This window comes from Castor canadensis, chromosome 7, assembly GCF_047511655.1.
Source record: "Castor canadensis chromosome 7, mCasCan1.hap1v2, whole genome shotgun sequence".
In the NCBI taxonomy this organism is placed as follows: Eukaryota; Metazoa; Chordata; class Mammalia; order Rodentia; family Castoridae; genus Castor; species Castor canadensis.
In genome coordinates, this window is record NC_133392.1 from 75,639,612 (window position 1) to 75,666,864 (window position 27,253).

Consider the following 27,253-nt stretch of genomic DNA (forward strand, 5'->3'; position numbering starts at 1 on the left):
CAAGGAGGCAGAGGGATGTGGAAGTGAACTTGGTGGTGATGGTGGTAATGGTGCGGGGGCTGGACAGTGGGGAGGCAGTGGTGAGGAGCCGCGGGAGGGGGCTGTGGGGGCGGGGCCGAGGCTAGGGGGCGGGGCCGGGACGCCGACGCGGGCGGAGGAGCGGGGGGCGGGCCCAGGTGAGCGGGGCCACCGCCCCCCGCGCCCCTCCCCCGGCCCCCCCCACCCCCCCCCCCCCCCCCCCCGCGCTTGCAGACCGAGTCGGCCCCTCCCGGCGCTGGCTCCGCGGTCGGAGCGTCTGGGGCCCAGGCCCGGTCCGGCCCGGGCTCCATCTTGGGCCGCTCGCCGGGCACCTGTGGCGGTCGCAGGAGCTGCGTTTCCGCCGGCCTGCGTGGCGCCAGGAGGGCGAGAGGGTGAGAGGTCGGCACCTTGCGTGCCCGTGGGAGGTGGCGGGGGCGGGGTAGGCGCCCCAGAACCCACTCGTCACCTCTGCCTGCGCCCAGACCCTTGGCATCCGGCTCCCGCCTAATGCTCAGTGGTCCCCCATGGCCGCATCCCTTCCCCCATCTCGCCTCCAGTTGCCTTGTCCTGTCACCTTTTCTGTTTCTACTCAGTCTCCTATTTTTTCCTACTCTGCCCGGGACCCGTCTCCTTCGGCCTCAACCCCAGATGCTATCGCTTCTTCCCTCTCCCATTCCTCCTCCTCTTCCATCGAAATCCCCCACCCCGCCCTCCTCCACTGTCAACACCCCGCCCCCACCTCTCCTGCCCTTCTGTCCCAAATCCCTGCCCGAGAGCCCACGGCCCCATCTCCCTTCAGTGACTGCATCTGTGTGGGAGGGTCGGTAGTCCAGTCTTGGGGCCCGAGATGAGGTACTTCATCCTAACATCCTTGTGGGTCTTGCCCCAGAGGCCCCCCGGGAGGGGAGCCCTGGCTGGGTGAGGCTGCTTGGTGTGGTGTGTTCAGGCCTTTGGCCCGGAGCAGGGACGGCCTGTGCTTGGCTTGCAGAGTGTGGACGCATTTCCTACAGGCTCCCAGCAAACGGGCCTGCGTTGCCTTTGGCGTGTCGACGGTGGGGCGTGTGCCCATGCCAGGCACTGTGCTGGAGAGCACGCGTGCAGGTAGGAACGCACTGGCTATCTATCCGGCTGCATCTAGGCTGGGGCAGTGGGCCCCGGAGACTTTACCCTTCCCACCCGGAGCCACCTCCCTTGGAGTGTGAGCGAACCTTTCTGTGGGAGAATGCTCTGGGGCTGTTGGGGCTGGACGTCTCTCTGGTGAGCAGAGTGGTATCTTTGGGGCCACTGTACCCCCTCCTCCTACCCTTTCCTGGCACTGCTTGCGACCTGTATCATGTTTCCCGTAGGCACCTGGATTCTCTTGGTGATGGGCAGCTTTTCTCCTCTGCAAATCCTTCTTTTGAGGAGTACTTCCTGCTGCGTTGGCCTCTTTTTATTCTGGGATGGATTAAACCACCTACTGGTGGTTGTCACAACCCTACAAAGCAGCGGGGGATTTGTGGGATGTTTATTTCTACCTGGTCCTTGAGAGTAACTACCACATTTTAACATGTGACCAGTTTCTCTGTGCCCCATCCCCACCCCGACTTTTTTCCTATCTGTGGTTAACAAGAGGGAACTCATATGGATTGCCAGTGTGGTGTGAGATGGGTGTCTTGGGAGTCCTCCTGGGCTCACCCCAAAGGCATGGGCTTCTCTGCTTGGATGAGAATTGGAACCTCTGGCCAAGGGGATCCAGTAGTCTATTTGGCTGAGCTAGGCTGGGAGTTTCTGCAGAACTGGGGCAGTTACTCAAAATGGTACTGGTTGGTTGCTGCACACAACACTGTTTGTCCTGTAGTTGCCGACAGCATTAATGTGAAGCAGCATCAGCCACAGAACACCAACCCCAGACATCGCAGCCATGGCATTAAATTGGGTAGGAGCAAGGACATAAGGTGTCATTTGAAGAGCTCTAGTGTTCCTTTATTTTGTGCTAAACCATCTCCCTAGAGTTTCTTTTCGGTGAAACCAGAACCTTTTCCATGGAAGCTGGGTGGGCATACCTTCCTGGGCATGTGACACAGGATGAAGGTAGCCAAGATGGGGTGCAAGATAACTGACCTATGGGTGTCTTGGTAGCTTTCTAAAGGGTCTTTCTGCCTCCCAGTACTAGTCCCTTCAGTACCTTGAACTCAAGTAGTAGCTCATGATGGAGGAGAAAGAGTGGATTATTATTACAGTCATATGCCATCATGTTTGGTCTTCACAACAAGCCTGCAAGGTGGGAGTTTACTTCAGTTTTTGAAGATTGGGGAAACTGAGGTGCAAAGAGGGTTAAGGTGGGCATCTGAGGATACATATGCAGGAGTGGAAGAGCCACCATTGGAAACAGAGCCTTGCCCCTTTCTCCTTACATGTGGCTTCCTGGGAGGCCCCTCTCCTTGCTCCACCCAAAGTGGTGATAGGGAGCATAGGAAACCCCTTGTCAGCAGGGGTAACCTGAGGTGACTTCCCTCAGAGCCCTCCCTCTTCCACGTCTGGGAAGGCCAAGTTGTAGGAGGATACACTGTTGGGGTTCTGAATTGGCCCTTTTCAGTTGTGGGTTCTTTGATATATTTTTTTAGCTGCTCCAGGGCTCAGTTTTGTCACCTGTCACTTGTGGAATAGGGAAGGGAACTCCTCGGGTCTCTGTGGTCATTGGTTTCACTGAGCAGTGTCTGAGGAGGCAGGCTCAACAAGTCTCACTTCACTGATGGCTTCTCACTAGGTCTTGGTAGGAGTTAGGGGCATCCCCAGGCTTGTCCCACCTGTTTCCTCAGGGAACCAGGGACTGACCTGGCTCTTTATGGCTCCACTCTCTAGGACGGTCCAAAGTGATGAGGCTCACCCCAAGGCTGTGTAGGCTGGCTTGGTGAGGCCTTCTTGGGGTTCTTGGACCCACGGCTGAGTGGTTGTCCTCCTACCAGGGGCTGTTGGTGACCATAGGACTTCAAGCCAGCAGATGTATACCTGCCCTCACGCCATGCAGCTTAAGAAACAGGTGGGGTGGGTGGGGCCCAGGCTTTGCTTCCACTCATTCACTTGTTCCACTTGGCACGTCAAGGACACCATTCTCAGTGCCAGGTGCTAGGCCGAGTGCTAGGGCTCCAGATGATGACTATGAAGGGCAACAGAGGCCAGGATGGAGGTCTGCACAGTGCTCGGAGGGGCAGAGAACTTCGTACACACATGGACCTGATTCCTGGCTGAGCCATTGACCAGCTGTGTACCTTGGTCACTAAGTCTTTGAGCTTTGACCTTATTTGAATGGGGATGGTGACTTACAAGATTGCCCTCACAGTGAAATGAGACAGTATTTTCAAAGGATGTTGCACATGGTGGCTGATCAGGCACTTGGAGCTGTTATTATCATTACTAATTCCCACAGGCATTATTGTTCTTCTCTATTTTTCTGCCCTTCTTAGGCTCCTTGAGGGCAGCTACAGGGCCAGAGTCCTCTCTTGGCTCCTCATCTTTTTTCTGACTCTCTCAGAGACCAGAATATCTTTGATTCCAAGGAGTGGCTGGGATGGGACAGCCCTTACCAGGCTGGGCCGTGTTCAGAGCTGGATGGTCCAGCTAATGGCTATAGAGTAGCCATTAGCCATATGTGACCAGTTAAGTTTAAATTACTTAAAGCAAGCTAAAGTTAAATTACTTCAGGTTCTTGGTCATAGTAGCTGACTATCTGGTGCTCAGGAGCCACATGTGACCAGACAGTACAGGGTGGAGCCTTTCTCTTATTGCAGGATGTTGTACCCAGATGGACTCTTGGCACTACAGCTCCAAACCCACCTTGCTATTTGCTCTCCTGAGTTGGGTGCATCAAGGTGCTTGCAGTGACAGAGAAACTAAGTTCTGGAGCATTTTCCACATTCCCTTTCTGGTGACCTTGCTTACCTGGCCAGGGTGTTTGGTTTCCTGGAAATCCTTATCAGCCCAGAGGTGGGAGGGCAGGGCTGGGATTGCCCAAACTGAAGCTGTTGCCTTGTGTACCTGCGCAGTTTCTCCAGTCCATCCCTCTTGGTAGGGATCCTGGAATGAACTTCCTTACTCATGGCTTTGGTCAGAACTGGCCTGGCTCAGGCACCCAGACCCTTTGGACCCTACCTGGCTCCCAGCCCACTGGCTCCTTGTGATGCTTTGCCTTCTGCCCATCCTTTTCCTTCCATCTGGGCACCTTCTCCTCTATCTTCTGCAACTGGCTCACCCCCAATGAGAGCTTACTGCCTTGGTGGGGCCCTCCCTCAGACCCCATTTTGGGCACTCAGCCCACTCCCCTTTGGGCTTGTCATTGTATTTGATAGTTTTCTCAGTCAGTCAGGCACATAGCAGTGCCACCTGTGTGTCAAGTCAGTGCAGGGTGCTGGTCAGATGGCAAGGAATAGGCCACAGGCCTGGCTTTGCCAATTTCAGTGGGGAGGCTGACGGTCAGCCAGACTGTTTCATCCATTCCTGGCAATTCTCAGTCAGATATGCTTCAGCCCAGCTGGAGGGCCAGGAAAGGTTCCCAGGAGGAAATACTGAGCTGGAAGGTGATGGTTGCTGACTCTAGACTGTGGCTGGGCCAGTGAACAGCAACCAGAGGAAGAGGGGAAAGGGTGTCGCTGGAGCAGAGAACATAGGCACACTGAGCAAGAGGGAGTTGAAATTCATGGAGGACACACCTGAGTTTTGATGTTGGGCATTGTATCTCACTGCACAGCCAGATCTAAATGATTCCCATGTTCTCCAGCTGAAGAGCTGATGGGCAGGGTGTCTTCTTGCCCCAGAGTTAGGGAACCCTGTTCCCCTTTACCACTGCCAACACTGAGCCTTAGAGACATGGCAGCTCAGGCAGGCCAGGCCAGGCCAGAGAGGATAGTGAGCAGGGCACCTGCAGAACTCATAGCAATTCTCAGTCCTGGATTTATTGCTTCCTCCTCCCACAAACCTCTGAGACCCCACTCTGTACCCAGGATGCCCTGTTCTGCAGTGAGATGGATACTGCCAGTCTCAAGAGGATGCAAGCTAGTATTTGTCAGTGCAGCTGTGCTGGCTGTTAAAATCCTGCACTATTTCTGTGCTGACTGACTTGGAGCTGTTGTCCCAAAGCACTGTGTCCAGTGCTGAAGGTTCACCCCTAGGGCTCCAGTACATTTAGCCCACCAGTAAAGAGTCAACAGCTGCCATAGTGGGTGGTCTCCAGGATTCCACTCCAGAAGGTACTGATTGTTAGATGTTTGCAGTCTCATCCCATGTATAATGCAGGATGGCTTTAATTTGAAGTGTCTGGTATCTTGTCGCTGACTTGTTATGTCTCTGACCAGTTAGGCAGGCCGGGAAGGAAGCTGTTTCCCCACTGCGTAGTCCTGTGTGGACTCAGAGCAGAGTCAGCTGAGGTGCCAATACCTAACTAACTCTACTTACTCCCTTTTTCTCTCCTACAGGCAGCCATGAGCTCCAGCCACCCTGAGCTGGGTGCCCGGGCACCCCAGAGCCCCCGTGCACAGCCCCTGTCCCAGAGCTCTTCCAGTCTGCTGTGTGAGAGCCAGGAGCAGAGGCCAGAGCTCCGCAAGAGTGCCAGCAGCACTGTGTGGCAGGCCCAGCCGGGCGAGGCCAGCATTAGTCTCCAGGCCCCGGAAGAAGTGGGGCACCAGACCAAGAGCACAGAACAGGCTCAGGCCTTTAGCCCTCAGCCACAGCCTGGTTCTGTGAGCCACTGGCGGAGCAGCACTGTGGGCAACATGTCCACCTTGGGCAGTGGTGACCTTTGTCGCCTGCGGGCCCCCAATGTGGCTGCCATACAAAGGAGCCACTCAGACCTGGTCCGTAGCACCCAGACCCGGGGTCATGGTGGTGCTCGGAAGACCAGCCTCAGCTGCTCTGCCCTTGGTAGCTCACCTGAACACAAGGCTCAGCTGCAGCCTGGTAGTATTTCTGGCCAGGGTGACCAGGCCTGTGAAGGCCTGGAAAAGGACCTGGTTCCAGAGGCTGGAACTTCTAACTCAGCCTGCGTGCTGGGGGAGAGTCAAGTGTGGGTGCCACCCATAGACCTGGGGGGTACAACTACTCACGGCAGCAGTCCCCAGGCTGGACCCAAAGCCACTGGGCAGTCAGCCATCACCTCCTGCCATGCTCTGTCCCCAGAAGCTCTGCTCTGCAGGATGAGAGAGGCAGGGGCTGGTGGCTACTGCCACGCCCTGCCTGCCACAGGGATCCTGGCCTTTCCCAAACTGGTGGCATCTGTGAGCGAGTCTGGGCTGCAGACTCGTCGCGGGGCGAAGTTCCACTGTAAGTTGCCCGTGGGGCTCTCTGGACACTCGCACTGCTGTGCCCACCCTTGGGGGACCATGGCATTAGCCACAGGACCTGGCTCCAGGACCAGAGATGTGTGCACCATGACCTCAGCCAGTGACTTGGCTCCTGGCTTGGCGTCAGCCCAGGATGCCAGTGTGCAGGTGGCTCCAGTGGCAACCTGCAAGGCTGTGGCCACCAGCCCATCCTTGGAAGTACCTGTGGCCCTGCACATGTTCCCAGAGGTAACCCTGGGGTCCAGCCTGGAAGAAGCATCGTCTCCTGTGCGGGATGTGCGGTGGGATGCTGAGGGCATGACATGGGAGGTGTATGGAGCCTCAGTGGACCCCGAAGTGCTTGGCGTGGCCATCCAGAAGCACCTGGAGATGCAGTTTGAGCAGCTGCAGCGGGCTCCGGCTAGTGAGGACAGCTTGTCTGTGGAGGGTCGCAGGGGCCCACTGCGGGCAGTCATGCAGTCCCTCAGGCGACCCAGCTGCTGCGGCTGCTCTGGGGCAGCCCCAGAGTAAGGAACTACAGTCTTCAAGCTGGTCTGGCCCATGGACTTTGCCCTCGGTCAGGGCCAGGGACAGTGGGGGCCCTGTGCTCCCTGAACCCGTTGCAGGCGTGTTTCTCACCTGAACATTGGTTGCCTAAAGACCACAGGATTCAGCCTGGGGCTTCCAGCTCCACACAGCAGGGCTGTTATTTAAGGGCTTGATTCCCAAGAGCCACCTCTCTGCACTTTCTGGGCTCTGAATTTGGGACAGGGTTCCTGCACTGTGATAAGAGAGATCCTTATCTCTGTAAAAAAACACTTTGTTCAGTCTGCTGTCAGAACTGTCTGTGTTTCTCCCCAGGACTCTTGGTGGCTTTATTGCCACCTGTGTGGCATATACTGTGCTTGTCAACTTACCTTGTTGAGTCTTTACTTCATCCCATTTTATAGATGGAATGACAGACATTTGGCAAGGTTATAGCTGAAGAGTGAGTCCTGAAGTGGACAACTTGAACTGGTGGGCCAAGATTCAATGCCAGGGCTGGCTGAGTAGAGGTGCTTCCTGCAGCATGTGCCCAATCCAGTGCAAGTTGGGGACAGAAGGATTGAACCCATGGATTGAACCCATGGTTGGTACCAGGTTTTGTGAAGTCTGAAGAGTGAGACAGAGGCCACCCCTGCCCTGGCCAAGCACATGGAATGTGGCAGCCTGAGTGGTACAGAAGGCTTCCTGGCTGTGTGTTGAGGGGGCTTCTAAGGGCCAGCTGTTCTGCAGGTCATTGTGTCAAGGGTTGGCTTCAGGAAATGGAGAACATGTGGCCATCTGCCTCCAAATATGCTGCAGGCCTAAAATTACACCACTGTCACCTCTTTTGACTTAAGGCTTCATTCCCAGCTGGTGCAGCTCTTCATGGGGGAGTGTAGAAATGGATGGGGAGGGGAAAAGGGCTGGCTGGGGGCTCTGGGATGGGGGCTCCCACCTAGTGGGAAATGGATGCTGCTTTGGGGTTAGGGAGTCTGTGAGTCTTTGCCCAGTCCTGACATGGACCAGGCAGTAGGAGCCAGGAGATTTTGGGACAGGGGGAGACAGGGACTTGGCATTGCCTCACTTCATTTCCCAGGTGTTTCTCTCAAGGTCTGGGAGAATGGGAGTAGGCTGTGTCTTTATCCTGGCACCCAGTGTTGATCTCAAGCTCCTGGATTAGAATCCCCCAGGCTACCCTTGCAAGGGAGCCAGAAGACTAGGTAGAGTTAGGGCCTGGGACCCGGCCCTGTTCTTGGAAGGCTGAGGTTCTAGCAGTTTGGGAAGAGTGTGTGTGTGTGTGTGTGTGTGTGTGTGTGTGTGTGTGTGTGTGTGTGTGTGTAGGGGGGGGAACGGGTAGAGGGAAGGTCACTTCCTGGGAAGACAGGACCTGAAAGCTGGCTTACTTTTTCCTTTCCCCAAGGATCTGGTGCTCACTAAGGAGCTATGGATTCAGCTTTGAAGCAGGGATTGCATTTTAACAGGCCAGACAAGGGGAGAAAGGCACAAGGGGAGAATATCCACAATGGGATATTCTTACCCGGAAACATGTCTTTCCAATGGAGTCTCATGCGCCCCTTCTTGGGTATCTCTTAGTCTAGTCTGTGGTACAGGGGAGGTAGCTGAAGCTCTAGGGTATGCATGTGGTCACCATGCCTCCTCTGTGCCTGGCCCTACACAGAGGTCCCAGGAGCCCCAGCCTAGGGGAATGGATGGGGAAAGAGCAAATGGCTGTGGGGACATGGGGGTCTTCACAGAAGCCAAGCTGAGAAGGGGTCTTAACCCCACAGAGGGGTTGGGCAGATGACTGGAGTCAGGCTGGCCAGGTCAAAGGCTTAGAAGTGCCTGTCCTGCTGGGCTATGGTGAGCCCCTGCTATTCAGGCCCCATGAGGGAAGACATGGATATGATTGAGCAGAGCACAGCCTTCGAGGGGCTTTGGAATGGCCTGGGGACCAGATCTCAATTTAGAGAGACCTCTTTGGCTGCTACTGGAGGAGAGATTGGCAAGGAAGAGGCAGGAGCCCAGGGAAATGTGGAGGGCACTTGTTCAAGGGTGAGGAGTGAGCTGTCGGGAGCTGGGTTCACACAAACGCATGTGTTGTTCATTGGGAGGAGGAGATCGGGAGGCTGAGATTCTTCTAGTTTTGGCAAACAGGAGGATGAAGCCACTGGCTGGAACAAGAGGAGGTAGATAGGCTGGCTCAGGAGGGGCAAGGGAAGGGCCACAAGCTTGGCTGGCAAGAGTGAAACCCACTTCATGAAGAGACTTTCTCTTCTGTCATTCATATGCAGATCTCATGAGTTCATTGTTCCACAGATATGTGCTAATCACCCATCCCCATGTTGCAACTGGTACCAGAATGGAGGCTGGGCTGGGTCTGGTGTGGGCCAGGCCAGCTGGCCACCTACTTCATTGCAACTGAGATAAATGTTTGTAAGGTGGTGTTGAAACTACAGCTTAATTTTTGAATTGGGGCAGGGGATGGATCTGGAGACCCACTCCTGCCCCCTTGCTGGGTTTCCCAGGCCAGGCTTAGGCCGGCAGTGCGTCAGGGCTACAGAACATGGCTACTGTTCCTTTACAGGTCTCTTCCCCTTGAACTCCAGATTTCTGGCCAAACTTTGTGGGTCTTTCAGATCTCACTCTGGGAGGTGCTGGATTTCATTGTCCATTTGTTTGTTTTATTTTGAATTCAAAATAAATACAAGTTAGGAGATCAGAGCTTTGCCAGGCCCTGTGGGGAAGAGCCCTTGGTCCTAGCTGGTCTAGTTTATTTTGTTCTGATACATTCTGTCCTCTGGAGTATATAAAGCGAAGAGCTTTGTGCCCTGGCAGGAATTTCCCCTCTGTCTTTTCCTGGGCTCTTCTGCCCACCTGCTTTCCTTCTGTGGAAATCTTGAATCCCCAACAGCTGATGCCTGGCTTCCTGGAACTTGTTACCTCTGAGCCTGCCTGTCCTGTGGCCAGGACACAGGTGCGCATCTCTCTCATATTGACAGCAATGGGTTCTTGGGCAAGTCACTAACCGTGAGGATCTGGAGCCTGGCTTTTGTGAGGATCAAATGGATAACTCATGTATAGCCTGTCTCTTGGTCAGTGCTCAGCACTTGTGCTAGTGGTGCTGTATGGTGTTCCACAGCCATAGGAGCAGCTGCTTCTTCCCCTGACAGCTTGGTTGTGATCATGCCCCACATCTTATTTCCTTAAAAGTTCAACCTAGCTTGGTAGTATGTGTCTGTAATCCCAGCTACTCAGGAGGTGGAGGCAGAAGGATCAAAGCCAACCCAGGTAAAGTTAGTGTGACCCTATCTCAAAAACAGAATACAAACAAAAGGGTTAGGGGCATGGCTCCAGTGATAAGAGTGGTTGCCTAGCATGGCCAGGGCCCTGGGTTCAATCCCCAGTTGGCAAAAGGAATTAAAAAAAAAAAGTTCTTTACTTCCCAGGTTCTTCAGCTTGCACTCTGCTTGGGACATGTGCTCTCTGGCCAGGGGTGTCTGAAAACACGGTTTCCAGAGCCTCAACGAGGAGGCCCATTCCCTTCCTTGGCTACTCTGGTGTTGAGTTCTTCAGAAGCTCATGCTGAGATGAGGACCATAAAGAGTGGGGAAAGGGGACACAAGGTAGGGAAGGGCAGAAATCAAGCAAAGGTGTGACTGTAGGCCAATCCAGGTCCCACAGGGCAGTCCCGGGCCACACAGGGATGGGAGGTGGTGGCAAACTCTAGGCACTTCTAGCTCTCTGGCATGCAGACTGGGAAGCTCTAGGGATCCTGGGGGAGGCTTTGCAAAGAGTGCACAGAACTTGCAAAGTGAGTCACAGACATCTGGGGTACACTACTAACAGGTGCATTTGCACCTAAGGCATCACACCACCCAGTGTGTATGTGGAGCTGGTGGCTCACAAAATGCCCAGATCTTTTCTCCATGTGCTGCTAAGGAGTAGTTCTGCCTCATTTGGGTTCACGTCAAGTGACCTTGGTCAGTTAAAGGCAGAGCTTGGCACTTGCTCATGTTGCATTCCTTCTCCTTTGTCATTTTGGTCTGGCCCAGTTTTGTCATCTGAAACTACAACTAATCCTTTATCAGTTATCATCCAATTTGTCGGGCAGGGCAGGACCATTTACAGAGCCTGGAGCATGTCACTGGGCCATCCTGTAGGTCAGTATAGTCCCCAGGTTCCTCTGAATCCACACTCTCATCATAGAAAATTTGCTAAAGCAAATTTGATGTTAAAGGTCTGAGGTTAAAATCCAGATCTGTGTCATTAGTACCACCCTTCTCACCCAAATCCCAGCCCTAGGACACTCCTGCTCAAACAAGGGAAGAGGGAGGCACAGCTGGCTTCCTCCTCAGCAGAACTGGTCTGGTGATTGTTGTTTCCATTTCTAGGATCTTATCTGCTTTGTCTAACAAGCTGTTCTAGAAGTTTGAGATGAAACTTGTCGGATTTGCACACTTACTCTTCGTGCCCTTTTGGGGACAGGGAACAGCCTCACCTTCATCCTTCATATCCCTCCTCTTCAGTCTGGTGACTCAAAGGCTGTTCCCTGGGCCTCACCATGAGCTTCCTGGGAGGTGACTGTGAGGGTCAGGAGAGTCAGACTTCTTTGTTCTCTACCACTTTCCTCATTGAGCCCTTCAGGTTTGTTCACCTTATTTCATGGGAGTCTTTCTAAAGGTGGTGGGGGTCCCTAGAAGGACCTGGGGACCATGCTGACCTATAGGATTGGGAGAACATGGGGCTAATAGTGTTGCCATGGATACAGAGAGGTTAATAAACAAGTAAAAGCCCCTGGGGAAAGTTGATGGCTGTTAAAAACCCAAGCCAAACCAAAGTGGCATGGGTCGATGGAATTGGGGGCAGACCACCTGGTCTGGTTCTCATGCCCTAAGATGTGGGTACATACGGCCAGTGCTCCCTTCAGTATTGACTGCAGGACTCACCCTCCAAGCCTGAGACCACTCAGCAAGGAGGCAGATCTGGGTCCTGAAGCATGAGCTCTGCAAACTGATATCCTGAGATTCTCAATGTGAAGGTGCCCATGGGCTCCTTGCCCAGTCTCACCTGGCCTGGGTCTTCTCATTTCCAAGTATTTTTCCTCAAAGAGCTCTCTCTGCATCTCATGAACTTGGCCTGGGACTGCCTGGCCTCTCTGCATGTGTGGCCGGGGACAAGTGGGGCTGTTCTGCTGGCCCTACACCTGCTTCCATAGGGTTTTTTTCCCCCTAGTCCTCATTAGCTTCTTCTCCTTTTTGTCCCATGTCCTGTTGTCCCCCAGAACCCTCTGTTTCTCCACCATCAGATTGTCCTTGCTTTGGCTTCCTTCTGCCTTTATGACAAGGGTCTGCTCTGTCTCAACAAACGTCAGGTTCTCTCTTCCTGTGGCCTGGAATTTCTCCCTGGGCCATGGCCAGGTCTGGGTGTCAGCATTCCTGATTTTTAGGGGCCAAGGCCCCTCTACTTCATCTGTCCTTTCCCTCTTTGGATACACATTAAAGTGTTTGACCTGGCCAAATAGCTTCTGAGAATCTCCCTAGAGGGGGAAGCCTTCCTGGGGTTGCTGTACTTTTGGCCAGAAAGAGAAATGGGTTGTCTGTGGTCCAGCTGGGTGAATGGAAGGCCATTGGGTTGGTGGTGTCCACCTGCTGGCTTGAGGCAGGCCATCTCTTCTTTCACCCATTCAGACTCTTGCTTGGCATGTAATAGTCTTGGAATATGACCTGAGCCTCCTTGGGGACACACCACACTGTCCTATTCATGTGCCTCTTTCCTGTGCAGAACTGGTCTTGTATCCAGGAGCCAGCTCTGGGGACTGGGCAGGAGACTTGTGACATTGACACCAAGTAGATACATCTTCCTCCTAGGCCTGAGTAGAGCCCAAGCAGGGAGTCTCTGCTGTGGCTGGATTTTAATGTGTGCTCACCCAGGAGCTAAACTGGGGTGCTGAAGCCCTGTGGGACAGGTAGAGTTATCTTCTTACCCAGACCTCTTCCATCTGCTTGCCCCCGTGGTGCCTCATCTGTAGCCTTCTGCCTTTGGTTCCCTCTGTTCACTTCTCACTTTTAGCAGTGAAGGGGCTAGGAAGACCATGGCCAAGGATGCCCTTTTGTATGTAAGTATCCTGGCTGTGTCTCTTCTGAAGAGGTTCTGGTTTCTTTCCCTTAGCATCGAGGGGAATTCGGGTAGGAGGGAAAGGATTGCTCAGGTGACAGACTCCTGAACTCTGCAAGGCCTGGCTACGTCCTGGGTGGAAGACCTCTTTGCTGGACAGGAGCCAGCAAAGGCGTGGTCACAGGGGATGAGCCTCGCTAGGGGGCAGTACAGGAATTTGCTTTACTGGAATTTTTGATACTTTGCCATTTGTTTTTTCATTAATTTTGATTTGAAATATTACATGAAATATTTATCTTAATTACTGTCTCTTGGCATGTCTTTATAGTTGGCTCCTAACCACTGCCTGACCACCTCCTCTCCCAGGGCCTTTGGTCTCTCTTGGTCCCCTCCAGTGGGGCTGAGTGCTGAGGCCCCTTTCCTACTCCCGCCTCCCACCCCCGCGGCTCCCGGGGACTGGGGAGTGCCGACGGCTGCTGCTCGGGTGCTACGCCCCGGGATCCGCGTGGGTCCAGCGGCGCGGCCAGCAGGAGAACTCGGCGCCCCCTTGTGGGCACCTGAGGCACAGCCTGGGAGCTGCGGACCCGCTGCTGGGGTTGGGGAAAGAGGGTGAAGGACGCAGGTCCACGCCGGAGGGACAGGGTGTTTAAGGCCCAGAACGGCATCCCATTGGGCACTGCTAAGTTCATTCCCTGCGCTCCCTCCTACCCCTCTGTCCGTCCTTCCTGTGGACGCTCCAGACCAAGCACACCCTGCTGCATCCCACGCCAACCCGTGTGCTTGGCCCCAAAACCTGCCTGAAGGTCCCACCCAAGAGGATCCTCCTCCTAGGTCATGAGGAGAGGTCTCGGGCAGCCAAGATCCGGATCCCTACCCCCCCCCCCATCCTGGGAATGTCTGGCAGAAGAGACCACAGGGAAGGGACATGGTGGAGCAGGGGCGTCTAAGCTGGAGGTGACCGGTGGAGAGGGACAGGTTCTAGTGCTTGGTGGGCTGAGACCAGGGTCCTGCCTTGTCTGGCACCGTCTCCATCTGGGGGCTGGGAGGCGATAGCCAAGAGAGAAGCTGGAGGGTGACAGCAGGTGGGTGACAGGAGGCCAAGGAGTTACACAACAGAAGTGGGTGAGGGAGTGCATGCGACTGTAAGAGAGGAGAAATTGTGGAGGTGCCTAGGTTTCTCTTCCTCAGTGGGGAGCCATGAAGGAGTGGCTGTGCCCAGACAAGCACTCTGCTCCCTTCATGCTCGCACAGCTTCTCTGGGGTCTGCTTCAGTAAGGACCCCTCTGACAGCAAGTAATTGAATTGTGAACTGAAAGTTACTTAGAGAATTAGGATGTTTTAACTTCTGACTTAAGAATTCAGGAGGTCACTGGTTCTAAAGTAGACTTTGATGCTCAGTGTGGACATCAGGGAATCAAGTTGTTTCCATACTTCTGATCTGCCATTTTTAGGGTGTTAGTGAGAGTTGTCCTCATGGTCACATGATGGCTGCTGCATTTCCAGACGACACGTTCTCATAGTAAGGAAAAAACCAGTAGTCTGCCATAGGAGGTTACTTGAGTGCACATGAACAGCTTGTCACAGCTCATCAATGAATGGTGGGAGGAACGGTAGTGTTTTGCATGTGTCGTCTTCTTTACTTCTTATGATCTGCCCTACTTCACAGTGACAGCTGAGCTTCAGTGCGATCAGGAAAGTCCTCCTGTTTTACAATAAGGAAAGGAAGGGGAGGAATTCGAACTTCAGTTTGTGTGACTCCAGGCCTGGATTCCTAAATTCTGGTAGCCTTTGTTCCTTGGGCTTACCAGGTTGCTGGAGGATACACTGGATGGCTTTTTGTTTGCCTTTTCAAAAAGAAAGGAATACATATTTATGATAAGAATTTAAAGCAGGGCTGACCTTGACTTTCTGACTTTACACATTGTATATGTTTATGACAAGAATTTCAAACAATGTGATGTAAAATGGGAAGGTTTAGCTCTCTCTCCCTGGGAAAGTCCACAGCTCACCACAGCAGTCAGTTTCTGTGGGCCTCCAGCAAACTCTCTTGCTGTCACAAGTTCAGACCTCCAAATAGATAAGTGAGATCTCACTGAGATACAATTCTGCATTTGCTTTTTTGGGGGGCAGGGCAGTACTAGGGTTTGAACCCAGGGCCTCATGCTTGCTAGGCAGGCACTCTACCAATTGAGCCACTCTGCCAGCCCTGTTTTATGTTGGGTATTTTCAAAGTAGGGTCTCATGAACCATTTGCCCAGGCTGGCTTTGAACCATGATCCTCCTGATCTCTGCCTCCAGAATAGCTAGGATTACAGGGTGAGCCACTGGCACATTCTTTTTTTTTTTTTTTAAATATATTTTTAAAATCAATTGGTCTTGCAGATCATCTTGCCACATATAAATTCTACCTCCTTTCTTGTAGGTATGTTGTATTGCATAGAATACAAGTGCCTTATTATTATTATTATTATTATTGCTATTATTAAACCAACTCTCTTTTGATGGACTTTACATCTTTTTTTTTATTTTTTAATTTTTTTGGAAGCATGGGGGTTTGAATTTAGTGCTTCACGCTTGCTAGGCAGATGCTTTACTACTTGAGTCACGTCTCCAGCCCTTACTTCATCTATTTTTTAAAATAGTAGACTTTATTTTCTTTCTTAGGACAGACTTAGAGTGACAGAAAAATTGTGCAGACGGTGGACAGCATACTCCTATCATTTCTCCTTCCCACCTGGATTCTCCTAGGAAGCCTTGCATAGTGTAGAACATAGTGCATCTGTTACAGCTGATGAGCCAATACTGATGCAGTCAGTTTGTCTGAAGCTCATAGTCTACATTAAAGTTCTCTCTTTGTGTTGCACATGTCTGTGGGTTTTGACACATCCATTCCGGTCTCCTGCAGAGCAATCTCACCACCTTAAGAATTTCGAGTCCCTTCTGACTCCTTCTGAACTTGCTGATGTCCTTCCTGTGGTTTCCAGAACGCCACATAGCTGGAATCATGCAGCATACATGAAGCATTTCAGAGTGGCTTCTTTCACTGAGCAGTACGGATTTCAGATTCTTCCGTGTCTTTGCATGGCTAGTTGGCTCAGTACTTTTTAGTGCTGAATAATACTGTGTTATGGAGGTACCAGAGTTTACCCAACTCCTGAAGGACGTCTTGGTTACTTCCAGGTTTGGGCTGCTGTGAACATCAGTGTGTAGCTTTTTGTTTGGATGTAAGTTATCTCAGTTGGGTCTATATCTCAGAATACTTCGGTAAAGTGAACATCCTTATGTGTATAGTTTTATGTACCTATGTGAGTATATTTGCAGGATGAATTGAATTTGTCATCTGGTGTCAGTGGATGTTGGCAAATGACTTCCCAAAAAGAGCATACCTTCAATACATGAAAATGCTCATTTACTCACACCACACCAGCATTGGAATGCTATCAGATGAATGTTTTGCCTAATCTGATAATTGAAAAATCAGAGTCTTCCGGTCATTTTAATTTGCAAGGCCTCATTAGGAGTCAGGTGGTTTTGGTCAACTGACTGACTGAGACGCCCTCCTCTGGGAACTTTTGAGCTGTGCGATGTGGGACAAGTTGCTAGATGTCACTGGACCAGTTTCTCATCTGTAAAAGAGGATTGTAATGTCTTTGTGCTATTAGTTGGATTTGAGTATTTCATGGTATCCAGCATGTAAAGTGCGAGCACAATTCCTGGTCTGACGTGTGCGTCAATCAGGATTGTGATATGTTCGTGACCCATTGAATTTCTTAGTTCATATTGACTTCCCATTTTCCCTGGATTCTTCTTTTTCTTATTAATTGGTTAGAGCTCTTTGTATTTTAATAAAGTTTCAAATATACATATGTACATAATATATCTATATCTATATCTGTATGTTTTATCCCAATGTTTCATTGTCTCCTGCTCTGCCAGGCCCTAGCTGTCTGAACCAGTGTGACACCTTTGTCAGGGACAAGCTCATGAAACCTCTCATTTGTTCTTCTCAGGACAACCGCACCAGGCAAGCTGGTACATTTTTCAGTAAAGGAGACTGGCCTAGGCAGGGTGAGTGACCTGCCTAAAGACACACAGGGGAATAATGTCTAGTTCAGGGCTGAAATGAATTGTCCTGGTTCCCTAGCAGTTAAGAGAGGGGAGGGGAATTTAAAAGATTAGGGAGGAGAAGGTCAAAGTCACTAAGACAGGGGAGGCTTCATATTTCTTCCTCTCAGAATGCAAGATCCAGGGTCCTTTGTTCTGGTAAACTGGGACCATTCTCCCCTGAAAAGAGGGCAAGTATGTGTGTCATGTGTGTTTTGCGTGTGTGTTCTTATATCAAGGTCTCTAGCAGGTATGTGGAGAACAAGTCTCTGATCTGGCTCTCTGAACTTGGGGTTGGGAGGAGCAATAGAGTGAGGTCTCAGTCAGTTTTCTGTTTCGTCATCTTTGAAGATACAAATGCTGCTGAGCTCTCAATGGGTTACTCCCCAACGTTAGTTGAAACCAGCATTTTATGCACCTAACTGGTCACCCTGGCTTAGCAACACAGCACACTGTAGTGCATCCAGACTTTTTCTGGAGTCCACAGCCATCCCTTAAGCTCTGGATGAGGGAGCCAGCGAGCAAACCTGCGGGTGTCCCAGAGCAGCCAGCAGGATCCTGGGTAGCTCAGGACCCTTGGTGATGAGTGCCCTTGTCACCACTGATTGCTTGTTACAGGACAGGTGGTTTTTATGCTTATCTCCTTCAGAACTCGCAATAGGCACCTGGGGTAGTATATTAACCTCTTTTCTGAGTGGTACGGATGAAGTAATCTATGAAGAACAGAGGCTCACTCAGCTCATGATTCTGAAGGCTGGGAACTTCAGGGACAGCCACGTCTGGTGAGCTTCTTCCTCCCTTCTGGTGGATTCTCTGCAGAGTCCCTCATCTCTCCTCTTACAAAGCCATGGCCCCACCCTCATGCCCTCACCTCCCAAAGTTCTCCCCTTCAAATACCACAGATGAATTAAGTTTCCATCCTCTTGATTCCTCACAAAGGGACTAAATTTCAACATGAGTGTTTTGGGGACATTCAAACCATAGCAGGAAGCACCATTCTCATCTCTGATTTAGGGAGGGGAAGAGGACAGTAGGCTTGGGGCTGTGCAGTGAGTTGAGTAGGGTTGGACTGGGAATCATTCCAAGGCCTGGCAATCGCCACCAGGCTTTTTGAGGCCATTTGCAGCCTGTTTAGGTAAATTGGTAAATCTTACAAAAGACCTGGCTGGGCATGGCCTCAGGGACAGGGGCTGCCTAGGGGACTGCCAGCTAGGGGTGGTCCTCCTTGCTATGCCCTGGCCCGATCTCCTCATCCCAGGGAGCCTGCCCAAGCCCTGCCACCCATCCTGGCTGAAGGGCCCACTGTTTCCTCCCATAGCTCTCTACTGGGACCACAGAATGTGTGGTTTGCACTCTAGTATTTCTCCTATGTCCCTCACTCAGTACACATTGCCCCACACACTGTGCTTGTGTGGTGGGAAAACAAATGTCAAAAGTTCTGATCTGAAGCACATCCCAGAGCCGCTGCACAGCCCGAGGTGGGAGCAGCTGCCTGCTGGGCTGAGTTCCTTGGAGGTGCTGGGGGTGGCCTTTGGTCTCTGCTGCCACTTGCAAAGTGGGTGGTGCTATGGCCCATGCTGAGAGGCAACCTGAGCAGAGGAGGGGAGGTACTTAGGAGAAATTGTGTCAGGAGGTTTTGTAGCAGTGGGTGGAGCAGGGATAGGAGAGGTAGGGAAGAGCCTGAGGGGAATGTGGACAGCCAGGCAAGGAGCCAGTGCTGCCCTGTTGGGGTGTGTTTAGCATGGACAGGACTGTCCTCATGCTCGCTGGGGCTGGGGTCTTCTTCCTGGCTGCATCAGAGCCCTGCAGGCTTGAATCTTCCAAAGGCAAAGAGGCTAGCTTATGTCAGCCCATGGCTGCGGTTTCCCCCTTTCGCCCTCTTCTCAGTCTGGCTACCTTTCCAGCTCCTTCTCTCCATGTCTGGTTGGGGTTCAACTAAGGAGGGTAACAGAGCCCTCTCCAGGGCTTCTAAGTCCCTGTTTCAATATGCTATGACATGTCCTTCATTCATTCTTGTTTTAAATTCAATTTATTTTTAACTGATGCATGAAAACATAACAATTGTATGTAATAACATTTCTCCTGTGATGTTTTGATGCAGCATACCTTGTGTAATATTTAAATAAGATTAAACGTATCTAACTCCTCAAACATTTATCATTTCTTTATGGTGGAAACTTTCAAGTTCCTTTTTTTAAACTTGGAGATGTACAGTACATCCTTTCATTCTTTCTTGAAGGAATAATTTAGAACTTACCTGTTTTACTCCATTGTGAGTTTCTCAATAATGGAGACGCTGTCCCTTTTATGTCTGTGTTCCCAGTATTTGACCCTGAAGAAGGTCTTAGTCACTATGGACACAGAGTTTTCAAAAGATCCTATAGCAGCCACCCAGGAGTGAGCACCTACAGGCCACAGTCTTAGCGAGGAAGGGTTTAGATTGCTGAGCACAGCACCTTTGCCCTGGGAGGATTCACAGATCTGAACTGATGTCCTGGAAGCCATGCTGCCTTGAGGAAAGCCATAGGGACCTGAGGAAATGAAAGTTAGGATTCAGGACTGGAGACCCTGGAAAACTATCTCCCATCTTGAGCTGGGATATAGCAGACACCCTCTGTGCTTTCATGTCCCCTCAGCACACCTCTGAGGTCCTGGCAACCTCTGGATTTAGCTCCTGAAGCACTGACAACTTCTGACCTTGAACCCCTGGATCTCTCTGCCCCAGGCTTCCTGTGGTCATAGAAACAAGCTCAGCCAAGCCCTAGAGCAGGAAATTCCGTGCGGGGTGGCGGCGGGGTGGTATAACTCCTCCATGATCAGTCCATGATCAAGGGGCAGGAATTGGTGGGTGAAATGCTTCAGTTTCCTCACCCTCCAATGGGACAATTCTGAGGTGCTATTGCTTCTGGTGGAAATTGGGAGATGATGAAGGTATGATTTCACAAATCACATGGCTCTTTAACATGGAAAAATGACTCTTAAAATTTATTTTTTATTATCAAATTATTGTTGTGCTGGGGATACATTGTGACATTTACAAAAGTTCTTATAATGTATCATAGTTGAATTCAACTCTCCATTGTTCTCCTTTATACTTTAACAGAGGCACCTGTTCCTAACTGCTGGCTCCTCTCTTCCCTGTCTCCCTTCCTCACTGCACTTACTGGGATTGGTTCTCATGCAAAAAGCTCATCCACAAATCCTTGTCTTGGGGTCTGCTTTTGGGAAAATCCAGACTTTTCCTGAGCTTAGTCCTCCAAAGTCCATGTCCTCCTCAGGTCCACCAAGACCAAGATGGTTGGTCACCCTGTGTAGAGAAATGAGAAGAGAGAAACAAAATGAGCGTTGGAGATACGACAGATGGTGTATGCTTATGAGGCCACCAAACCCAGGACCACACACTGAAGGCTCTCAGTTCTGGAGGCCCGAAGTCCAGAATGGAGGAGTCAGGGGGACTGGTTCCTTTCGAGGGATGGATCTGCTCTGTGCTGCTCTCCTTGGCTTGTAGGTGGCCTTCTTTCCCCATGTTTGTCTCTGTGTCTCTGCCATAGTGGAGTAGGGCCTACCTTAATGACCTCATTTCAACTTGATCACCTCTGTAAGGACCGCCACATAAGGCCACAATCTGAGGTATTGGGGTTTGGACTTCAGCACAGGAATATGGGGACATGATTTAGCCCTTACCAACTGAGAAGTCATACCCACCAGATCTGAAGGAGCACCTTTTTCGAAAGCACTGAGTGATCTAGACACCACCCAGGGCTTTGAAGGGAGGTGTGAGGGGCTCACACTCTTCCTTACTTGGTACCCTAAATCATTGCTGTCCCACCTCTTCTCCCCAGCCTCTCCTTCTCCTGCTGCCCACATGGAGTCCTGTCTGTTTTCATCCTCCATCACATTCTGCCTCAGAGACATCACTCAAGACCTTCTGCCCACTTTGCTACCCTTCCCATTTCTCTCTGTAGTTTTCCTCACACATCAGGATGTCTAGTGTTCAGTCATCTTCTGGAAATCAGAACCTTGTCCCTGAAGAAGGCAATGTCAGGTTAGAAACACCAATGAGATATTTCCCCTTTCACTTGATGAGTGCTTAAACTGTGGTAGCTAGTACTATTTCTGTCTTACATAAATGGACACTGAGCCCTGAAGTAAGTTACCACGGTGTCATGGTCAGGTAGCAGTGCTGGCTTAAAAGCCCTGTTTTACACCTTGGAGGAGTTTGGTTACCCATCTGCTGCCTCTGTGGGTCCCTGGCCCTATCTTTCCCTGGTGTGGACAGGCTTTGCTTGGGGTTTCCTGAGGCTAGGGAAGCAATGTCAGCTCAGGAAAATTCTCAAGGGTGAGCCATCAGGCCCTGATGAAGTGTCCAGTGTCTAAACGTAGAGACCTAGGGACCAAGATGGAGTCCATACTATGACTGGAGAGCATAGTGGGGCATCACAGTGTCAAAGCAGACACCTTGTGTGGGCTGGTTCTTAGCAACGGTACCCATACTTGGCATTTTGATGTTGATAGGGAGCCCAGGTGCCCAATGGGGGTGCCAGGGCTGGTTTTAGGAAGGCTGGCTGCATGGGGTCTTGGGAATGTGTGGCAGTCTCTCTGGACAGTGGTTTTGAGAACAAGGTAAACATATTAACATGCCTGGCAAATGGAAATCCTCACTTCATTGTATGATGGCTTTTTTCCTGCTCCCTTCCAGGGGCAGACAGGGGAAAAAGGAATGGTAGGGGGAGAGCAAGGCATTGAGACTGGCATGGAAGGGGCTTCCTAGTGCAGAAGATGGTATGCAAGAGCACTTTCTTCACTTCAAAGCCTTCCTTACTCGGGGCTTCTGGTGGGCAGGATGGTGGCTCCCCAAAGATGCTTCCCTATGTCCTATAGCCTGTGTGCTACCTTACAAGGCAAAAGTGATGCCAGGGATGTGTCTAAGGTAAAGCTCTTGAAGGGAAAACGATTCTGGATTACCCAGGCGGGCCCAGTGTAACCGCAATGTACTCCTTACAGAAGGCAAGAGGGTGAGAATCAGAGAGACGAGCTTCCAGGACAGAAGCAGAGGTGAAAGAAAGATATTTGAAGTTGCTATGCTGCTGGTTGGAAGATGGAGGAAGGGACTCTGAATCAAGGAGGGTGGGAAGCTTCTGGAAGTTGGAAGAGACAGGAAATGATTCTCTCCAGAGACTCCAGAAAGAAGGCAGCCCTGCAGACCTGTTTATACTTCTGACCTCCAAACTGTAACCTAATGAATTTATGTCATCTTAAGTTGCTAAAATTTCAATTATTGATTTCTGCAGTTGCAGGAAGCCAATATCCAACTCCGGCTCTCCAAAGAGGCCTATGTCCACCTGAGGTAGCGATTCTTCTATGGGGGCAGATATTCAGTTTTTATGTTGTTAGTCACAGGGGCTTTGGAGGCACCACACTAAAGTTCACCCAAGTCATTCTTTTCCTCGTTTAGTCATTTAGTGGTGCCCCCGATAGTGCTGGGGACACTGAGGTGGATCAGGCACAGTCTCACCGAAGAAGCTGCACATACAACTTATCACAACAGGGGACATGTACAGTGTGTGGGTTGGAGGACACAGAGGAGGGCATCTCACCCAGCTTGATGTTGGGCTTGCTGGTTGCTGCTTTGTAAGCTTAATCATTGAGATGAAGGAAGAGAGAAGTGGCAGGCATGGGAATGGGTCTCATTTTAAGGCAAGTGACAGGTGGGACAGCAACAGCCAATATTTTCCATAAGGAGAGTGCTGGGCTCAGGTGAGATGTCCCAGGTGGGAGGTCAGTACAGATGGGGTATCCAGGTGGGAAGTCCAGGTGAGATATTCAGGTGAGCTATCCAGGTGGGAAGCCTAGGTGGGAGGTCCAGGTGAGAGGTTCAGGTGAATCAGGTATGCTGCCCTGCTCCAGGCCCTAGCAGCAGCAACCTCCCACCAGCTGAGAATTTATAGGATAATTGAGGCGCTGAGAGGGAATCTAAGTGTAAACACACTTTATGGCTCATCCATGGTGTCCTGGATACAGATGTGGTACTCAGGGATGAGAGAAGCACTGCTGTTTGAAACCTGGGAGACCTCAGGAGAGCCCACCTGGCAAGCACTGACATGTGTCTCCACTCTGGACATGGCAGGGAGGCTCTGACCACATGGAAAGGAGCCCTTGGTTCTGCTGATGGAAGGGAGACTCTTAGGAGGAGAAAGAGGCTTGTGGAAGGAAGAGTTAGTCAGGCAGAGAGGGCCTGGGGTGCCCTGAGGAGAGGGCTAGAATGTACAGAAGCTTGGAGGCAGATGGGAACATGAAGTGCTAGTATTGGGATTGGTGGGTCAAAGAGGGCTGATCTGAACTGTTGGGCATGTAGGGGATGGGGAGGAGCTAGGAGATGGGAAGCGGTCACCAAGAAGGTGTTGTCCTGCACACATGCAGTTGGACAAACAGGGAACTGAACTCAGTTGTCTTGGTAGAGGCCAGGGGCTTCTGCAGAGCTCCTGCTAGGGATGGACTGGTTTGCCATAGCTGAAGGCCTCCATACTGGGAGAAGTTGTGGTTTTGTTAAAAGCACCTCTTGGGAAGGGCTTATGGGGGCTGTTAAGGAAAATCAGAGGTGGACAGCAGTTGAGGTAAAACCAGATTTTACTCAGCAACTGTTGCAATGAAGGAAAACAGATCTCAACATAAAACTGGGATCAATTCTGAACAGTGTGGACAAGAGGGGCCAAGGCGCAGGCTGGTGTTGGTAGATAGAAAATTAGTCAGAGGAGACATCAGGAGGAAGGGACAGTCTGGCTAAAGCAACCAAGTAGAATCTTTGCGGAAAACAGGCCAGGGTGATTGGGCATCACCTGGCAGAGGTGGTGGTAAATAACGAGGGTGATTAGATATCGAGGGTGTGGTGTTCTTGCTAAACTGACTTAGTGATGCAAGCCCAACAAGTGATGCAAGACCTGGAGGGCTTACAGAAGCCGGACTAGAGTTTGGTTAGGGAGAGTGTACATATTAGGGCCTAGCTGGCGATGCTCCTGCCCAAAGAACATCTGGGTTGGGATCCAGTTACCTTCTCTGTGGATGGGAGTCTGGGAGTGAGAACTTGGATCTCTGGCTGCAGAGGCTGCATTTCCAGCATCTGCTCCCCCCAGCATGAGTCTGAGAACTGAAGTTGTGTATCCAGGGGTTTTTCAGGCATAGTCAGTTGGAGGAGTAGAGCACAGAGGTGGGGATGGGTAGCCTTCCTAACCTTATCACCAGGCTGGGGTCAGAGGTGAATGGCCATGAATGGAGAGGAGGTGACTGGGTCCCCCTCATTGTTCAAGTTCAGTATCAGGGGCCAGTGGTGAACATTGGCCTGGGTTGCAGTGAGGACTCCTTATCACCCATTAGGAACCCCTCCCTGGTGTCCCTTGGCATCCTGCTGCTGAGGAAACGGAGCAATGGTTCCTCAATTGAGAATCCCAAATGCCTGCCTGACAGCTGTGTCCTTGAGTAACTTGCTCTTTCACTCCATCTCCCAGTTCTCTTTCATAAAGAATTGATTGTTGAGGGAGATTAAGGGAGATTATGGACACAAAGCTTGGTGTCCACTTTGTCTTCAAGCTAACAGAAACTCCGATGAATTTGAGGAAGCGAGAATTTAGCTCACAAAATCTCCAGGAAGATGGCCTCTTGATGTATGCTTGAAAACCTCCACTCTCATTTTAGTTGCATTGTTTTTGAATCTAAGTTCTTCCACTTTGATCTTTTCCACTATTTTAATAAAACCAGGGGAAAATAAAGTAAGCCACTGAAATAATGAGCAAATGTTATTTTATGGACACCGAGGACATCTATCTGGATCGACTGGGCCATGCACAGCTCAATACTTCTCCCTACAGCAGTGAATAAAAGTCTGAATGAGGCAGGTGCAAGACTGTAGCAGAGACACAACACTCCAGGGCGGGTGGCTCAGAAGTTGGGCATGTGCAAGTGAATGACAGCTTGTGTTTCTATCTTTATAACATTAACAACTGACCTATTTATGAATTACTTATTCTGCACACATTTATTATATATCTTCCATATGCCAGGCACTAAGCTACATTCTGGTTACTTGACATGACTATGATGAGATTCCACCCACAAGGAGCTCAAAAACAGGCAAGAGAAATCAAGAAGGGTGGAAGGTTCTGTGATGTGATGAACACTCACCACTGTCTCCTTGGAGAAGTCCCCTCAAGGATCCTCCTCTGGCCTTGAGATGCTTCATTTCAATTTCTGACCACATATTCTGAAATTCACATGGGTTGCCTTGGTTTGCTTGGATCCATGTAATTTTGCCTGCAGAGAAAATGCTTCTTAGGATCAGAAACAAGAGAAAATCAGTGATTGTGCAGTGAGGTGGGGTCATGGGCAGCCAGAAAGAGGACAATGCAGCAGAGGTGGGTGTGTTCCCTGCACTATGGTGACAGTGATGGAACAGGGTAGGGTGTGGCTTAGTCTCCTGGGGTTTATTTTGGAGATTGCTGAGTCCATCTCTGCCTGACATAGCTGCAGAGCAGGATGAATCCCTTTTGTTTGCTTGTTTGGAAAACACATAGTCTCATTCCATAGGCCGAGGTAAGATGTCTTGACTGCAATGTTTGGTTTTCTCTGTGTCTGCCTGTGGAAGGTCTGCTCTACAGATTTGCCTTCTTCTGGAAACCTTGCTTCCTATGGAGCCTCCTTTGTGCCACTCTGGATATTTAGCCTATCCTAGAGCCCATTGTTCATCACTGGGTTCTGCTTGGTGATGGTGAAACTCCGAGGACTCCTTTTTCTCACCTGAGCTCTTGGCATCTCATGCAAGGTGTTGATATGCAAGATGTGGATCACAGTCTGAGGCCGGCCCCAGACAAAAACACAAGACCCTACCTAAAAAATAACTAAGGCAAAAAGTGGCTAGAGATGTGGCTCAAGTGGTAGAGCACCTGCCTAGCAAGTGTGAGGCTCTGAGTTCAAACCCAAGTACCACAAAAAACAAAACAAAACGTCTGTCTACCAGTTGTGAGGGGCGGGATAGGGAATGGCAAAGTACATGCCTATAAATGCTTGTAGTTGCTGTTGTCTGATGAGCCATCTACTCTTTATGACCCTATGTCCTCATGCACGGTCCCCTCCAGAAGCAGACTTCTGCAAAGTCAGTGTGGCACACAGACAGCAGAGGAGGAGTGACTATGAGAATCAACTTAGGTTGGGTCTTTTCTGTCAAAGGATTTAATCAATAACCACTGCTGTTACAAATGTTACTCTCACTAACTTGCTTCCCATACACTTGCTTTATGGACTCTGCTTAATGTGGTAAAATTTTCTATTAAGAACAAAGGATCGTTATCCTCAGCTGGACAAAATTCTGCTAGATGACCTGGTTCTGGAGCTGAAACCTAAAACAGTTATTGCTTCCCTGAGCTTTGAAAGTTCTTTGTCTTCAAAGCCCCCTCCTGATATCCTCTTTCCAATTAGCCAACTGCGTAGACTGTGAACCCAAAACCCACTCAATTCAGGTGAGGGACAGCACGGCATCAGAGATAAAATCCCAGTGGACTCCCCGCTGGGTGTGCTTGCTCTTTGTCAGTGGTGCACCCTTCTGCAGAAGTAAATTTTGCCTTGCCTGTTGAATTCTGAGTAGTGTCGTTTCTCTCATGGTACCCTAAATATCTTAAAGATATTTCTAACAACATGGGGGCTCATCCATTATTCTCCCCCCACATGTTGCCCAGTGAGCCATGGAGACCCCCTCCTCAGGGGAGACATGTCTCTCTGCCTTGTTGCAGTGGCCTCAGGGCCGGGGGAGATCCATTATTTCTGTACTATTTCAATGAACTCCAAATCAAAAGTAAATTGGCAACACAGGAAAAGGGGCCAGCCCAAGCAAGCACCATGGAGGACCAGGTTAACTCTGTGCATGGACCAAGGTAGGAAAGTTAAGTACTACTTTGTGGTCTGGACATCCCAGAGGCTGTGTGGGTATGTCTGAGACTTGTCTCAGACACAAAACAAGGAAGGCAGGGAGGGGGAAGAGAGATTAATGAATGCTGCAGGAAAACAAAGGAAAACTGAAATTGGGGAATGTTACCTGGAGACCAGGGGAGAGTCACCTCGCCCCAGAGGTTAAAACAGCTAAAAACATGTGATTATATATGGGACAAGCTGTACCCCCCCATTTCTGTAACCTCCTCTAAATGGTATATAAGGAA

General features: G+C 50.7%; 1 protein-coding gene and 1 non-coding gene across 4 annotated transcripts; one reads left to right on the forward strand and one right to left on the reverse strand.

Moving 5' to 3' along the window:
- Nucleotides 1-284: 284 nt before the first annotated feature.
- On the forward strand, nt 285-27,253 carry Gprin2 (G protein regulated inducer of neurite outgrowth 2). 3 transcript variants are annotated; one of them, XM_074079355.1, is made up of 3 exons: nt 285-410; nt 908-1,119; nt 5,469-27,253. In XM_074079355.1, the coding sequence occupies exon 3, from the start codon at nt 5,475-5,477 to the stop codon at nt 6,840-6,842; it is 1,368 nt and encodes a 455-aa protein (XP_073935456.1). In that variant the 5' UTR covers nt 285-410; nt 908-1,119; nt 5,469-5,474; the 3' UTR covers nt 6,843-27,253. The 3 variants fall into 3 exon arrangements, with proteins under 3 accessions (XP_073935456.1, XP_073935457.1, XP_073935459.1); XM_074079356.1 differs by having other exon boundaries at nt 1,007-1,119; XM_074079358.1 differs by lacking the exon at nt 908-1,119.
- On the reverse strand, nt 15,080-15,152 carry Trnaa-agc (transfer RNA alanine (anticodon AGC)). Its single transcript has one exon. It is a non-coding gene; the product is annotated as a tRNA-Ala (tRNA).

Excerpts from the sequence above, each read along its gene's own strand:
- Gprin2 (XM_074079355.1), top strand. The coding sequence starts at position 5,475 with ATGAGCTCCAGCCACCCTGAGCTGGGTGCCCGGGCACCCCAGAGCCCC.